Source organism: Bufo gargarizans, chromosome 4, assembly GCF_014858855.1.
Source record: "Bufo gargarizans isolate SCDJY-AF-19 chromosome 4, ASM1485885v1, whole genome shotgun sequence".
In the NCBI taxonomy this organism is placed as follows: domain Eukaryota; kingdom Metazoa; phylum Chordata; class Amphibia; order Anura; family Bufonidae; genus Bufo; species Bufo gargarizans.
The window spans coordinates 241,102,806-241,119,682 of NC_058083.1; the positions used below are offsets into that span (position 1 = coordinate 241,102,806).

General features: G+C 40.4%; 1 protein-coding gene across 1 annotated transcript in view; it reads left to right on the plus strand.

Moving 5' to 3' along the window:
* COL19A1 (collagen type XIX alpha 1 chain) overlaps nt 1-16,877 on the plus strand; it is a 280,859-nt gene that overhangs the window by 187,005 nt on the left and 76,977 nt on the right. The window contains exon 19 of the mRNA XM_044291116.1: nt 1,696-1,740. Coding sequence (XP_044147051.1) covers nt 1,696-1,740 — 45 coding nt within the window. The remainder of the gene's footprint in view (nt 1-1,695; nt 1,741-16,877) is intronic.

Genomic DNA, 16,877 nt, shown 5'->3' on the forward strand with positions numbered 1-16,877 from the left:
TAAAAACAAGTCAAAAAGTAATGTTAGCTACAGTTGCAAATAGTGGTAAATCTCAAAGTAAGGCCACTAAACAATTTCTCAGTCACGACCAAAGCACTGAACCAAAATTGATAAAATCATCAAGAAGCTCTGTCAGATAAGATTAGAATATGTGTTAGAGCTACAGATTTATCAAAATGAAGTGAACTTCACATCTAGTCAACATGTTTCATGAATTCAGTGAATAACAGTTTGTAGATAGGTCATTAGAATGCTTGCTGGATGTCTCCTGAGAGATGGTAGACAGCACCGGCAAATAACCGTTGAAAAATGGTTCAATTAGATGACTTAACTGTACACCAGAACATAGGGATGTATAATGCTCTAATCAAATCAGGATGAAGTTTTTAAGTTTGACAGGAATGACAGAATGTATTTTCAACATTGTATTCAATGTGAAGGTAGATGTCATGACCAGAATGCTGCTGCTTTATGTCCAAAGTTATACATACAACTCGATAATCAAAAACTTTTTTATGTATTATTAAACATGCAAAATGTTACATTTTGAGGTTAGACAAGGCAATTCCATTTCATGTGCCTATAGGGCATATCTATAGGATATAAGAAAGTTAACTGCTTGGAACACCCTCAGTTAGCAAAAGCTGCTAACAAAGAATGGCTTCACTCCAGCAGACCTGGCTTACATGGTCACCCATTTATATCAATAGTTGGAATGTGATACTACATTATTCCTGTGGTGCCATCATGTAGATTCTTAAGATTTATGAAGCTCTATCAAACAAGACACATTTCATAAAAAAAATTGTGTTGCTTAGTTTACCATAAAATAAATTGTGTAACAATGTTTTGTGCACATAGTTTACACTTTGCCAGATAGATATGTAGATAGATAAATAGATTACACAGACATAGATAATACTGTAGATAGACATCTAAACGATGGATTGATAGATAAATGACAGACAGGCAGAGAGATAGATTCCGTGGTGAAATAAATATGAGATTTCTTTTATTCACCCATGTGGCATTGAGAAAGGCCCCATTGAGCAGGGCTGAAATGCTAAATGGGTGAATAAAAGTAATTTTATTTTTATCCCCAAAGAATCTGGAATGTTGCCTCATTTCTTTGGGGAGAGAAATAGAGATATGTATATAGGCTGACACTCTCATTCATATTCACAACAATCGCTAACTAAAATAAGATTTGGTAGTATAATCAGACATTTTTTCCTGAAGCCATCCCTAAAGCCACACATTGTTACCCAAGGGATTCTTAAAAACAAATACTTGACACCTAGTTGTTTAATACATTATATTTTCAACTTATACTATACAGAGCCTATTTACTACTGTACTAGTCTACTGTATATTTAATGGAGCACATATTCTGCAAGGCTACGGTTTGGCATGTAGAATTAATTCAGCACATTCTTTCCCCTGAGGTTCTCTTAACCTCATGCACTAATGTTTACATATCTGTAGAACAAATGCATAATGGAGGATTCAGACTGGAGAGATTAGAAGTGTCAGCTGGATTAGCTAATGAATTATATTCTTGACTAAGCATTGACAAAATGTATAAGACAAACTGCTGTTCTTTGAGCCATAAATATATCATTTGTCTCTCTTGTTTCATAAATAAGGCATGCTCTGGATTGCTAAACAGGATTGTGTATATTATTTGTGTCCTAGGGAGATCGAGGACAAATTGGTCCACCGGGAATTGCTGGGATACCAGTGAGTAGATTTGGCAGCTTTTACAATTCAATAGTGAACAATGCTGAAAACACATATAAATTCCAATTACTCTGACAAATCCACCAAACTACCGTATATTGAGCAAAAGAAATGTTGTTAAAATATATGCCAAGTTATTTTATTATGTACAGTTTATGACCTTAAATCTATTTCATTGAATTCAATGAAAACAGCTTTAAAAAATTCTGAACACTGAGAATGAAACAAATATAAAATGATTGTATGTCCATTAGCAATGGTTAGCATTCAATAGTCTTTCTTCAATACTCTAACATTAAATATCCCGCAAAATGCCATCAGTTTCATATTCAAGGGGGTTGGGTCATGTATAAAAGCTATAACCTATCCACAGGATAGCAGATAACCCACTTGATTCGTGGAAGTCTGACTGCTGGGACTCCTACTGATCCAGAGAATGGGGGTCTGAGCGGTTGGACCCACATTCATCAGTTGGTTATCCCCTTGTGTTTAATTAACTAGAAGGAAATTTTTGTTGTATGTTTGGGAGGGGACTTTGTCCTATATTATGGATGTTTTAAACACTTAGTAGGTCTCAATAGTTTCTTCACAGCATTGTCCATTCTCCTACTTTTTAACTAGAAAAAAAATCCTAAAACCTTCTAAGAACTCTTCTAGTCAAATTAATGGCCTACCATGTTTCTTATAATCACCCTTTGGAATATTTTCATTGAAAGGCAGACAGGCACTATACCATGAACATTGACCAAGCCTACAAATACTGTCAGGATAGGTGATCATCTAATGTGTATGGCTAAGTCTAGATTCTCTGGCAGTAGAAAGAAGGGTTGATAATGTTAGATTTATGCCAAATCCTTTGTTTCCAAAGGAAATAACCCATCACCAGATATGTCTGACAGCAGAGGCAAAGGCATGCTCAACTCGGCTGAACATGCATGTGTTCTCAGTAGGGAGAGGGGTACTCTCCCTACTGAGAATACATGCATGTTCAGCCGAGTTGAGCATGCCTTTGCTTGACAGCATATTCGGTATGAAAGGTTTACCGCAGAAGTTTCCCCTAGGAAAAACATATGATGGGGGAACAGGGGGTACCTTCTAGCTAAGAAACAAAGTGCTTATTTTTACTAATGGCTATGGAAGGGTTACACTTCAAATCTCTAGTGCTTATGCTAAAGTAGTGTTACATTACTAGGTATTTGGTCTCCCACAACTGGGGGTCATTTCTGAACCTCCTGTATTAACTTAAAGGGTTATCCTGTTTGTGTTAAGTGAAGCGAAGCATTGGAAGCAGAATTCCATCTGAAATTTAGGAAAACTTTGATTCACAACGAATCAGAATTTCCCCGTGCTCCGTGGTATCAGTTTTTTCTAAAATGGCAGCTGCACGAGATCACCCATAATGCCAGTGCAGCCAGCGAATCCGCAGATAGCCATAACCTGTGATGTCACAGCCCTATAAAACCCTCATCTCAAATTGTCTCCGCTATGAGCTGAGCATAGGGAGAAATGTGGCAAGAGCTCATGCACCAGGAACAGTGTAGAGGAAGAGTGCAGGGAGAGTGCAAAGAGACTTATGCTGCATCAGTTTTATTTATTCCTACATTTACTTTTTCCTACATCAGCAGTAAACTAGTTCAATACCAATAAGATGGAAGCCTTTATTATCCCACTGCCAGTGTGCCAACCAATAACATCCAGGCTGCACCCCTTAGGTGGGCTAGGTCTTAATGATGACCATCCTTGTCTTTTGCTGGCTTTACTTTTTCCAAATCATCCATCTTGGTCTCCATGTCCTAGAAAAGTTAGCAAGATGCAGAGAGAGGAGGAACTGGATGTTCCTGATGACATATTATTATCAATATTATATGATATTGAAGAGAAGGAAAAGCAGATGGCAGAACAAGGGCTGCCACCTGTAGGGCAGGAGAGCGCTGGGGCTGGAGAAGGGGGTGTGCCAGAGTTGATTAATATTCAGTGTTTACTGTCAAATAACCTGCAGGAGATTGCAGGCAAGAACAGCAATAATATACATTTTGTCCCCCCACCTAGCTAGCTAAACCCCATACCAGCAACAGCTCCTGTTTGAAGGTGCTGCCCGGCCATTACCAATGAAGAAGGACTATACAGTGCAGTCTTCATTATTAAATGAAAGGCAACTACAGGCTAATTGGCCATGCTTTTCTAAGCTTCACTCATCTCTACTCACTATGTTCAGGATCTCTGTTTGCAGTCATTCAGCAGTGGATAAAAATCTAGTCCAAGTCATGTGATGGATACACAGATACAGGGCTAACAAGGTATGACCACATAGGGGAGAATTTCTGCTCTACATTTTGCCTTGCTTCGATAGCAACATCTGATACAAATCCACATCATAATCCATGTGTGCTACATGTCGATGTAAGGGTGAAACTCGAAAAATTAGAATACTGTGGAAAGTTCATTTATTTCAGTAATGCAACTTAAAAGGTGAAACTAGTGATGAGAGGCAGGGGCAATATTCGAATTTGCAATATTTTGTGAATATTTTGTAGAATATTCGCCATATAATTGCAAATTCGAGATTATATTCTTGATTGCAATGAATTATTCGCGTAATGCGTGTGAAATACCAACATGGGTCACTTATGCTACATTTTTCAAGCTGATATTAGTTTCCTGAGACTGTAGAAAATGGTTGACCTGGCAGAACATTAGAATAGCTTTATATGCAGATAGAGTGCTCCAAAATATTTGTGCTTGTGAATTTTCGGCAATTAATGATAAGCATATTTTTTTCGCAATACGTGCAACTTGTGACATCACAGCACTATGTCTGTATCATGTATGTATGGACGGCAGAACCTATTACACTGCCTAAAACCCTGCACTGGAACTTATCAGCTACACTATAGATCAATCTAGCCTACACTGACTATCCCCCCTAACTATTGAATTAAGTTCAATCTTTTGTTAATCAGATTTTTATGTGATTGATCAGAACACAATAGTCTAAGTTGGTGAAGTGAAATGAGAAAAATATATAAATAATACTATTGTTTAGAAATAGAAAACAGAAAATTGGCATGTGCGTAGGTATTTTGTTAGAAAGCCCATAAAAAGCTCTGGTGCAACCAATTTCCTTCAGAAGTCACATAATTAGTGAAATGATGTCCACCTGTGTGCACTCTAAGTGTCACATGATTTGTCAATACATATTGTAGGAGAGTCCCTGGGATAATAATGGAAGGACGATACGTGCCACCAGAGGTCCTGGCCTCACTGGAGTAAGAACCGTATCATTGCGGTTACAGCGGCGAATGCTGCTGTCAGGGCCGGTTCTTACTGGGAACAGGTAAAGAGCAGGGTGGGTGCCTGTTCCCCACAGCCACCCCAGCCACCCCAGGTTTTTGGTGGAGCTGGGCCTTTAAAGAACCCAGCCTGCTGAAGATGGGGGGTGGGGTGTGTCTTGCTGTGCTGGATATTTCCACAGAGTCAGTGCTGGTGAAGAAGAGTCTGGGCGCAGCACACATTGAAGGATAGCTCTGGGACCTGTGGTGCTACTTGCCGAAGGGACTCTGAGGGAGATAAAGGCAGGTAGCCTAGAAGCCTGCAGGAACGGTCTGGTCTGTCCAGAAACAAGGTGACTCAAACCTGCTGTTTATTTTCTATGGAAGGACTTTTGTTCTATGCACTATGTGGATATGCACCTGTGTGGTCTGCACATTGTCTGTTATGCCTTTGGTGTGAATAAAGTCACGGTGTATCACAAAGACTGTCTGTGATTGCCTCAATATTGCCGCCACTACCGCAGCCTACCACGAGCATTTGCCCACAATATAAACACCTTTTTTGAAAGCCCCCAGAGGCTGCAACACCTAAGCAAGAGGCATCACTAACCAAACACTGCCATGAAGACCAAGGAACTTTCCAAATAAGTAAGGGTTGTTGTTGAGAAGTACAAGTCAGGGTTTAGGTTATAAAAAAATATCCAAATCTTTGATGATCCCCAGGAGCATCATCAAATCTATCCTAACCAAATGGAAAGAACATGGCACAACAGCAAACCTGCCAAGAGACGGCCGCCGACAAAAACTCACGGAGCGGACAAGGAGGGCATTAATCAGAGAGGCAGAACATATTCTTGAGCATGATTTGAGGCAAGGATGGAGGTTCAACTTTCAGCAGGACACTTGAGTGGTTTAGGGGAAACATGTAAATACGTTGAAATGGCCTAGTCAAAGCCCTGATCTCAATCCAATAGAAAATCTGTGGTCAGACTTAAAAATTGCTGTTCACCATACAACCTGAAGGAGCTGGAGCAGTTTTGCAAGGAGGAATGGGCAAAAATCCCAGTGGTAAGATGTGGCAAGCTCATAGAGACTTATCCAAAGCAACATGGAGCTGTGATTGCCGCAAAAGGTGGCTCTACAAAGTATTGACTTTAAGGGGGTGAATAGTTATGCACATTAACTTTTTCTGTTAATTTGTAATATTTGTTTTTTGCTTCACAAAAAAAAAAAAAGTTGTGGGCATGTTCTGTAAATTAAATGATGCAAATCCTCAAACAATCCATGTTAATTCCAGGTTATGAGGCACCAAAATGCAAAAAAAGTTAAGGGGAGTGAATACTTTCGCAAGGCACTGTATAAGTTAACTGTCTAATGTAATTCAAACAAAGCGCAGAGCACAGCAATGACACTGCTGTCTCTTTCATAACTGCAATAAACTTTAGAAAATAGCTGCTGGGGAGGTTTTTATATAGTAAGGGGTAGGCAACTTTCTTATTGGTTGCTAGGGATGTTGCTAAGCTGTGACAAAGCCTTCTCATTGGCCCACAAGCTAGAAGAAGGGAGGGCTGATTACCTAAATTTGTCATTACGAATATATAGCACTATATTCAAAATATTCGTGAATTCTCGAAGTGGTGATATTCGCGATAAAAATTTGCTTTTAGAATTTTCGCGCTCAACACTAAAACTAACATATGCGATAGACTCATTACATGCAAAGAGAGATATTTCAAGCCTTTATTTGGAATAATTTGGATGATTATGGCTTAAAGCTTATGAAACCCCAAAGTCTCAATTTTGAGGTACCCTTTGCTCAGGGGGTATAGATTAATTAGCTGACTAGAGTGTGACGGTTTGAGCCTAGAATATTGAACCTTTACACAAAACTCTCATTTTAAGCTGCATTAATGCAATTCCTTTTAATTTTCATTACTGAAATAAATGGACTTTTGCACGATATTCAAATTTTTTGAGTTTCACCTGTATAGCAGATTTCACTGTGAGGATGAGATTTTTTTCAATCTTCTACTTTTCTAGTACCACTTGAAACCAAACCTGAATTCAGGATCAAGGATTTTTACAGTAGTAATTCATTCACAAAGTTAATACGCAAAGTCTTGCAAGTACCGTACAGTATTACAGCAAAGTTTGATGCAAATCGACTTTGGATGAAGCAGCTGAAGTCGATTCGCTCATCACTAATTATATTGTATTTATGTGATAAAATTGGAATAGCTGCTCGTTTTTTACTTTTGGATTCCAGAAGCCATAACTGTTTTATTTTTCCGTTCACATAGCTATATAAGGGCTTGTTTTCTGCTGACAAGTTACTATTGTTAACGACACCATTTAATATTCCATGCAACATAGTGGAAAGTAGTGTTGAGCGCGAATATTCTAATTGCGAATATTTTTCTCGAATATCGCGATTTCGAGATTTCGCGAATATTTAGAATATAGTGCTATATATTCGCGAAATCGAATATTCTTTTTTTTTTTTTTTTTTTTAATGCTCCATTCAGGGCCCGTTGCCGTGCTCATGGAGCGTCCCCATCACCATGGGGACGCTCCATATACTAGAATGTACTGTCGGATTAGAGAATTACGTTGAAATCACCATGCGATTTTTTCATGTTATATTAATCGCATCGCAATTTCAGCTTCGCACTGCTATATTCCATACATGTGTATTTTACGAAATTTCGCACTATTGCTCTAACTTCGTCTTTTAGAATATTACGAATATTCTAAAAGACGAAGTTAGAGCAATATTACGAAATTTCGTAAAATACACATATATATTGTAATTTAGCTAATATAGTGCTATAATCAATTTCTTTTCTCTAATTTTTTTCTCCCTCTTCTGAACTTAAGTTTTGTAAAATATGTACACTGTTAAAAAAAATTAATATAGCAGTATATTAGCTAAATTACAATATATATGTGTATTTTACGAAATTTCGTAATATTGCTCTAACTTCGTCTTTTAGAATATTCGTAATATTCTAAAAGACGAAGTTAGAGCAATAGTACGAAATTTCGTAAAATACACATATATGGAATATTATGGAATATAGCAGTGCGAAGCTGAAATTGCGATGCGATTAATATAACACGAAATAATCGCATGGTGATTTCTACTTATTACTGCTATAGTCCATCAGTTGAAATCGCCATGCGATGAATATAACTCGAAGAATAGTACTGCTATATTCCATATTCGCCGAATATGGACTATAGCAGTACTAAGTAGAAATCACCATGCGATTATTTCGTGTTATATTAATCGCATCGCAATTTCAGCTTCGCACTGCTATATTCCATATATGTGTATTTTTACGAAATTTCGTACTATTGCTCTAACTTCGTCTTTTAGAATATTACGAATATTCTAAAAGACGAAGTTAGAGCAATATTACTGAAATTTCGTAAAATACACATATATATTGTAATTTAGCTAATATACTGCTATATTAACTTTTTTTTAACAGTGTACATATTTTACAAAGCTTAAGTTCAGAAGAGGGAAAAAAAATGAAAGAAAAAAAAAATGATTATAGCACTATATTAGCTAAATTACAATATATATGTGTATTTTACGAAATTTCGTAATATTGCTCTAACTTCGTCTTTTAAAATCTCATTGCCTTATACTAATATACTAGAAAAATCGCAACACGCGATTAAAATAATCGCATATTATTCGCGAAAATTGAAATAATTACGAATATTCGATTTCGACGAATATAACACGAATATTCACTCGAATATTCGCAATATATCGCGAAATCGAATATGGCACCTCTCGCTCATCACTAGTGGAAAGCTGGAAAAAATTCTAAATATGTTGGAATTGGAAAAAATGCAACCCCACCATAGTTTTATGGGTTTTTGTTTTTACATAAAAAATATAGTTTTTTTTATATTTATGTTTATGGAGCTGTGTTAGAGCTCATTTTTTGAAGGCGAGCTGTATTTTTCATTGATACTATTTTGGGGTGTGTATGACTTGTTGATCAATTTTGTCACTGTGTGGTTCACTGTGACATAGGTTGCTGTGTTGCTACCACTCAACTACCTGTGGTGTGTGAACAGGGTCTGAACAGTACTAGAAACCATCTCACAGCCAGACTCTCGCATGCCTCCATAGTGGTATCACCAAAGCACTGAGGTAGAATAAAGCTGTGAGCTGCACGCAAAACAGACCATGTGACACAGAAGCTACCAGGCGCAAAAGAATGTTACCAACAAAATGAAGTGGCACATTTCATACAAATAAAGATAAAAACTCACAGAAAAACTGGGTGGACAGCTTCGGCTTCGGGGGCCCGATGACAGCTTCGGCCCAATGGCTTTGGGGGCCCGATGACAGCTTCGGCCCCATGGCTTCGGGGTCCTGGCGACAGCTTCAGCCCCATGGCTTCGGGGGCCCGACGACAGCTTCGGCCCCATGGCTTCGGGGTCCTGGCGACAGCTTCAGCCCCATGGCTTCGGGGGCCCGACGACAGCTTCGGCCCCATGGCTTCGGGGGCCCAATGACTGTTTTCAGTCCTGCTGGGCTGATTGCCTGGTTGTCCATCTGGGCTGATTTGGCCCCTATGTATCGCATACATACCTGCTTCCCTAATTTCCTAATAATCCATGTTGATCGCTCACTTCATGTTTTGACCGCAAACTGGTTCGGTTCGCCCTACAGCATTATTGTCATGTCTTACGCAGATATTTTGTCTTTCTTTAATTGTTCATGCTTTCGATCAGGTCCTGCCAGAGGAAGAACAAGTAGGGAAATTCCCTCTAGCATTTCAGTCTCTGATCGTAGTCGATCATATCTTGTCAACCAGGTCCCCGCGCAAAGTCTTTGCCTTTTTACCATGACCAGGAATTCATTTTCGACCAGTAGATTCATTGCATTGCATTCCCTCACTCTTGGGAGGGCATAGACAGAATCTTGTATATTATGGCTTCATAGCTTCTTGCCGCTCTAACCTCCGACTCCCTACAACCACGTTGAATTGGATTTTGGACAAGGTCCAGCATTTCCTCACGGTAGAAGATTCAGATAGTAGGTCGGTCTTCACGTCTCAAGCGTAAAAACAATTCTCAGGGGCGCACAGTAGAACAACGCGCTGATAGCTGTTGTCTGGGGAACTATTCAAGGATTCTCTTCCTATCTACATGGTTCTTTTTGGCCCTCATTCCTGCATAGTCTAGGCAGTTAGGTTTCGGTCCCATGATCTCCTGACGCTAGGGCATTGCCAGTACTCGCACTAGAACCAAACTTTACAAGTTTCAGTTGGTTTTTATGATCCATTTTACAACGTATTCCCGGTCCTCCATTCCGCTTTGGGGCAGTATCGCAATATTGAGCATCATGTCTCTGGCCTTGTCATCCACAAGATGGGTTGTAGGTCTCCTACTGGTCTTGCCTCATATACCCCGAATTTTCGCTGTAGATTCCAGACGCCTTGGAGTTGGCTTGGGGATTAGTTTGCACATGCCATTCCAATTCCTTTTCTACCCTACTTGGCTTGGTTTTTGCCCACTTATAGGCCTACCCACGATCATGGCTTAGGGCACACAACAAGCCATTTAGTCAGGTCAGCTAAGACACGCCTAGCTGGGTTAGGTTGTTCCCGTTGTTTTTCTCCCTAGGGTTCTTCGAATATCGCTTGGCCGTAGCCATGACCACAAGTTGGTAAGGCTGATTAGTCAGCCTGCATTTGTGGAAGGGGCTGAGGCTCTTCATATACGAGCCACACCCTCACTCACAGGCGTGTGTTTTTTCAGGTGCTCCACCCTCCCTCCCTTATCTTCTCATTTCCACAGGGTATGCCCACTTATAGGCCTACCCACGATCATGGCTTAGGGCACACAACAAGCCATTTAGTCAGGTCAGCTAAGACACGCCTAGCTGGGTTAGGTTGTTCCCGTTGTTTCTCTCCGTAGGGTTCTTCGCTTGGCCATAGCTATGACCACAAATAAAGATAAAAACTCACTGAAAAAAGTGGCCTAAACGGGTGGAAACGCTCCAAATCCAGAAACTGTAGAGTGACTATAACCGGGGGAGCAATTCCTCCACATGTGGTCCGCAGATAACAGCAATACCCAGCAAAAAATGCGTACAATGGAGGATGCCGGGGTGGACCACATGAACCACAAGAACATCTTATACAAAATGATACATTGTGCAGATAAAAAAATGTATACACACACAAATCACTGCAAAAAATGCACCAAAATGATACGCAACTGACAATACTAGCTAATTCCTCAAGCCGATGTTAAAAGCTGAGAACTTTGCCAATATGTTCCAGTCAGGTTTTTAATCCATTTAATCCATTGCTCCAGTCAGGTGCGGCTCACAGCTTTATTCTACCTCACAGTGCATTGGTGATACCGCTATGGGGGCATGTGATAGTCTGGCTGTAAGTTGGTTTCTAGCACTGTTCAGACCCTGTTCACACACCAAGGGTAGTTGAGTGATAGAACCCCATGCTTGCTGAGACACCGTGACGTTTGCTTGAGATGTTCTAGCGGTTGGTATAGACCTTCATAAGAACATGACAATTTTGAAACAACCAAAAATAGCAAAAAGATAATCTTGATTTTTTTTATTTTTATTAAGCCATTCACTGTATAGGATGAATACTTTTATATTTTAAAAGTTCAGGCTAGAGATGAGCGAAGCACTCGAGATTCGGTACAGTTCAGGTTCGACAAATTTTTCAAAAAGTTCAGTTCAGACCCGAATAGGTTTGGACTACAGATGAGTTAAGATTCGTTTTGGGTCCGGTTTGAAGTTCCTCCCTTCTAGCCTCCTAGGGTTTCTTTTTTTTTTTTTTTTTTTATGATTTTTTTGCCCTCCCTCCACCTTAAGTTCTGGAATGCAATGACAGCGATCGTGAATGATGTCTGAGTGACTCTGACATACAGAGTTAACATACAGAGTGTTTAAGAACAGTGTGTGTGGTGGCATATGTCTCATCCTTTTTTATATTCCAAAGCTTCCAAAAGTTGGCCCTAATCGGGGGCAGATGATGTTTAAACACACACAGTGTTATGAGATTTAAAGAAAATTGTCTGAACATGATGGTTGGCAAGTGGCATTAGTTGCTTGGTTGGAGGCCTCAGCAGCCATACAAAACATGATGGTAATTAGTCAGACAGACAAACAGCAACAGTGACAAGTTGGGGCACCGCCAGCAAAACAAGGTCTATTCATCTAGAATCAGCCTGAGCTATGAGAAAATGTCAGTATTGATTCAGCAATAACGTTCATTTGTGCTCTTTAAAGAAATGTAAACCCCCCCAAAAAACACGTAAACTGACGATTGAGAGGCATTACTAGCTTGTTGCAGGCTGCAGCATGCAGTAGTCGTACAGAACGTGATGGTAGTTAGGCAGACAAACAGATAGCAACAGTGGCAAGATGCTACTGCCGCAACTTCTGCTGCTCGTGGCGGTGGAAGGGGGGGTGACTCTGTGGGGGCGGAGGAGTGCTTCCCTTTCAGACATGTTGGCGCCAGGCGTCCGCTCGCTGTAAGCTGCACAAATCTGCATACACAGTGTTTCCTGGTAGTAACATAGTTTGTTTTCCCTTTTTGCCAGAGGAAAACATTCCCCCATTTGCCTTGGTAGCAACGGTCTAAAAGCATGGCTATCCAGTAATCATCAGACTGCTTGATGTCAACAATATGCCTGTCAATGCATAAGCAAGCGATCATATAGGTGGCCATTCTAGCCAGCGTGCCCCAGGAGCCATTTCTCTGAGACGATTTTGGATGTCTTGGCCAGTACCATCCTCATCATCGTCCTCTTGCTCCTCAACCTCTGACTCCTCATGCCACAGTTGTCCCTGCTAACAAACTTTGTGGCCTCTTCGAAGGGCTTCAGCACCCAATAGGCATCTCGAATGAGCTGCCACTGCCTGACCTCGAACTTGCGCCATGCAGGTAACATGTGTTATTGCACCCAGGTTCAGGGTGGCCACAATATTGCACCCATTATGGTGACACCCAGTGAATATTTCCTGCTTGATATACTTTAGCAACTGCTCGCCGGTGTGGCTACTCTCGACCAGGCCAACCAGCTACAACTGAGCATGGCAATGCTTGACTTGACACATGTGATAGAAAGGAGGCCACTACGAGCAATGCTGTGCCCTGCTGCTGTTGTGGATGGGCACGTGTCCATGGAGAAGGAGGAGGCAAATAAGTGCCTGGTGTGGGAGGCAGGCTCACACAATCATGGGAGCTCAAAAGGACCTGGCCTCGATGCTAGGGTGCTGCCTCGCTGCTGAGGCAAAAACATTGACTTAGTGGTCCTTGAAAGATATGTACTGTTCCTGCCTGTACAAGCTGCTCCAGGTGTCCGCCATGGCATGAACCTTTGCCGCACAGTGAGAATAGCAGGGAGTAGCCCACATTCTCCACCACTCGAGACTACGAGGCAGGGATGACTCTTTGGGAGAAGTAATACCAGCTAGGAATCTTCCATAGAGACTGGGCGCACACCATCATCTTCCTAAAGACAGTAGACTCGACTAAATGGTACGGTAGCAACTGCACTGCCAGCAACTTGGCCAGGTGGGAATTAAGCTTGCCCACCAGCAGTTAGCTGGGTGGGTACAGTTGTTTCCTGGCCACGTATTCCACTACTGATGGCTGACGATGAAGTGGAGGAGGAAGAGTCTGAGTGGGAAAAGCAGAAAGGGATGATAACAATGTGAAAGACACCATACTACCCATGAATAGGACCTGGGAGCCAGATCAGGGTGCTGAGGAGGAGTAAACATCAGAGGAGGAGTGTGGTGCAGCATCAATAAATATACATAGTCACACAAAGTATGGAACAATTTGCAAATATGCATTCTGAAAATTAAAAACAGGAAGATGCAATACAATGTCTTTCCCCTTCTACAAACACACTACTGACGCTACTGTGAAGAAAAGATGGTCAGTGGGTGCTCTCGTCCGCCGGCCTGGTTATCTTTATAAGACTGCACAGGGCCAGGGCTCATACCACTGAAGCCCGTTCTCCTTTCCCGTGGGTGGAACACTACTTAGACAACACAGGGTAAGGGTACAGTGCTCTGGGAAGACTTTATTGGATAGCCAACAGTCAGCAGCATATAGTACAGTCCCAGCAATGACACAGGATTGCACAGGAGACAGCAATTCACCCTTCTGCTGAATCACCAGGGATTAAACCTCCGTGACTTCGGGGGGCCCAGGACCAACTGCCTGAGCCAGTAGCACCCCGCTTTGGGCGGGCACCCACCGGGAAGAGCTAGCAGCAAGCTTTGCAAGCCGGCCATGCAAAGCGAGGCATGTGGCCAGTAGTGATGAGCGGCATCGGCAATATTTGTTTTCACCATACTTCACAAATTTTTCACATAATATTCCCAATAAATTCACAATAAATTCTAGAATTCGAGATCTCCAGTCAGTATTTTCGTGATTGTGCAAATCGACACTAATGATGCGCATATTTTTTGCGCAATACATGCAACTTCACATTTTATCATGTCTGAGTAGATATTATTGATTGGTGCACTAAGTATTGTTGTGGCATCAGAGCACTATGTCTGTAACATGTATGTATGGACAGCATAGAAACAGTAATTCCTATCACACTACCTGCACTGGCACCTATCAGCTACACTATATCACTATCTAACCTACACTCACTATCTCCCACTAACTATCTGTATTATATATATATGAGCTAACTATCTAATGCAATTGGATAAGGAATAGGATCCAGAGGAATAGGATCCTCAGAACTGCAAAAAAAAAAAAAAAAAGCAGAAAATGGCTGATAGGAAGTTTCTTATATAGTAAGGGGTAGGCAACTTTCCTATTGGCTGCTAGGGATGTTGATAAGCTCTGACAAAGATATTGCAGGCTTCTCATTGACCCACAAGCAAGAAGGTAGGATACTGACTAAAAAAAATCTAGAATATTCGCGATTGCGAATATATAGCACTATATTCTACATCTTTGCAAATTTTCAAAGTGCCGATATTCGCGATAAAAATTTGTGATTAGAATATTCGCGATCAACACTAGTGACCAGGTCACCCAATTGTCCCAACTTGGACTTTCCAACCAAACTGTTAGGCTCAAGGTTGGTCAGAAGAGCAGTTCTGATGTCTACCAGCTGGAACTGTAGTCCAGTAGACCTTTTGTTTCATTAGCCCCCATTTCAGTGCATTGACCCCTATAGGATTGGTGGGAGATAATCGCGGCTGTTCCATCATTGGTTGTCAGTTAAATCGATTGCATAATGTTATTCTGATGACAAAGCCAGGCTAAACAGCTCCTAATACACAGCAGGGGCTTAATGCAATCCACAGGTGGTGTCATTAGCAGGTCTTTTCCCATACATCTGCTGGCTTGATAGTCGGACCGAAAGGCTCTAGATAGTTGATTCAAGTTGCTGTGGAAGTCAGACAGCTACAGAAAAGACACATTAAACAATGTGCCTAATTGCCTCCCCAAAATGATGGACAAAGAAACAGTAAATTAACCCCTTCAACCCGGGCCTGTTTTCACCTTCCTACCCAGGCCATTTTTTGCAAATCTGACATGTATCACTTTATGTGGTAATTATTTTAAAATGCTTTAACTTTTACAGGCCATTCTGAGATTGTTTTCTCGTCACATATCGTACTTCATGACAGTGGTAAAATTGAGTAAAAAAATAATCATTTTTATTCATAAAAAAATATAAAATTTACCCAAAAATTTGGAAAAATTAGCAAATTTCCAAATTTCAATTTCTCTACTTTTATAATAGATAGTAATACCTCCAAAGATAGTAATTACTTTACATTTTCCATAGGCTTAGAAGTTTGGAAGTAAATCTCGAAATTTTTCGGAAAATTTCCAAAACCCACTTTTTAAGGTCGGAAGTCACTTTGTGAGGCTTACATATTAGAAAATGACCGCATTTTAGAAACAACACCCCTCAAGATATACAAAACTGATTTTACAAACTTTGTTAACCCTTTAGGTGTTCCACAAGAATGAATGGAAAATGGAGATGAAATTTCAAAATTTCACTTTTTTGGCAGATTTTACATTTTAATCCATTTTTTCCAGTAGCAAAGCAAGGGTTAACAGTTAAATAAAACTCAATATTTATTTTCCTGATGCTGCGGTTTACAGAAACACCCCACATGTGATCGTAACCTGCTGTACGGGCACATGGCAGGGCGCAGTAGAAAAGGAACGTCATATAGTTTTTGGAAGGCAGATTTAGCTGAACTGGTTTTTAGATGCCAGGTCCCATTTGAAGCCCCCCTGATGCACCCCCACAGTAGAAACTCAAAAAAGTGACCACATTTTGGAAACTACGGGATAAGGTGCCAGTTTTATTGGTACTATTTTGGGGTATATATGATTTTTTTTATTGCTCTATATTACGTTTTTTGTGAGGCAAGGTAATCAAAAAATTGATGTTTTTGCACTTTTTTTTTATTTTTTTTTACAGTGTTTACCTGAGGGATTAGGTCATGTTTTTTATAGAGCAGATCGTTACGGACGTGGCAATACCTAATAGGTCTACTTTTTCTTATTTATTTAAGTTTTACACAATAATAGCATTTTTGAAACTGAAATAATGATATTTTAGTGTATCCATAGTCTGAGAGCCATATCTTTTTTATTTTTTGACCGATTCTCTTAGATAGGGTCTCATTTTTTGCAGGATAATGTGACAGTCTGATTGCTACTACTTTGGGGGGCATACACCTTTTTGATCACTTGCTGTTGCAATTTTTGTGATGTAAAGTGACAAAAATTGCTTTTTTTTCTACATAGTTGTTTTTTGAGTGGTTAGGTCATGCGATATTTTTATAGA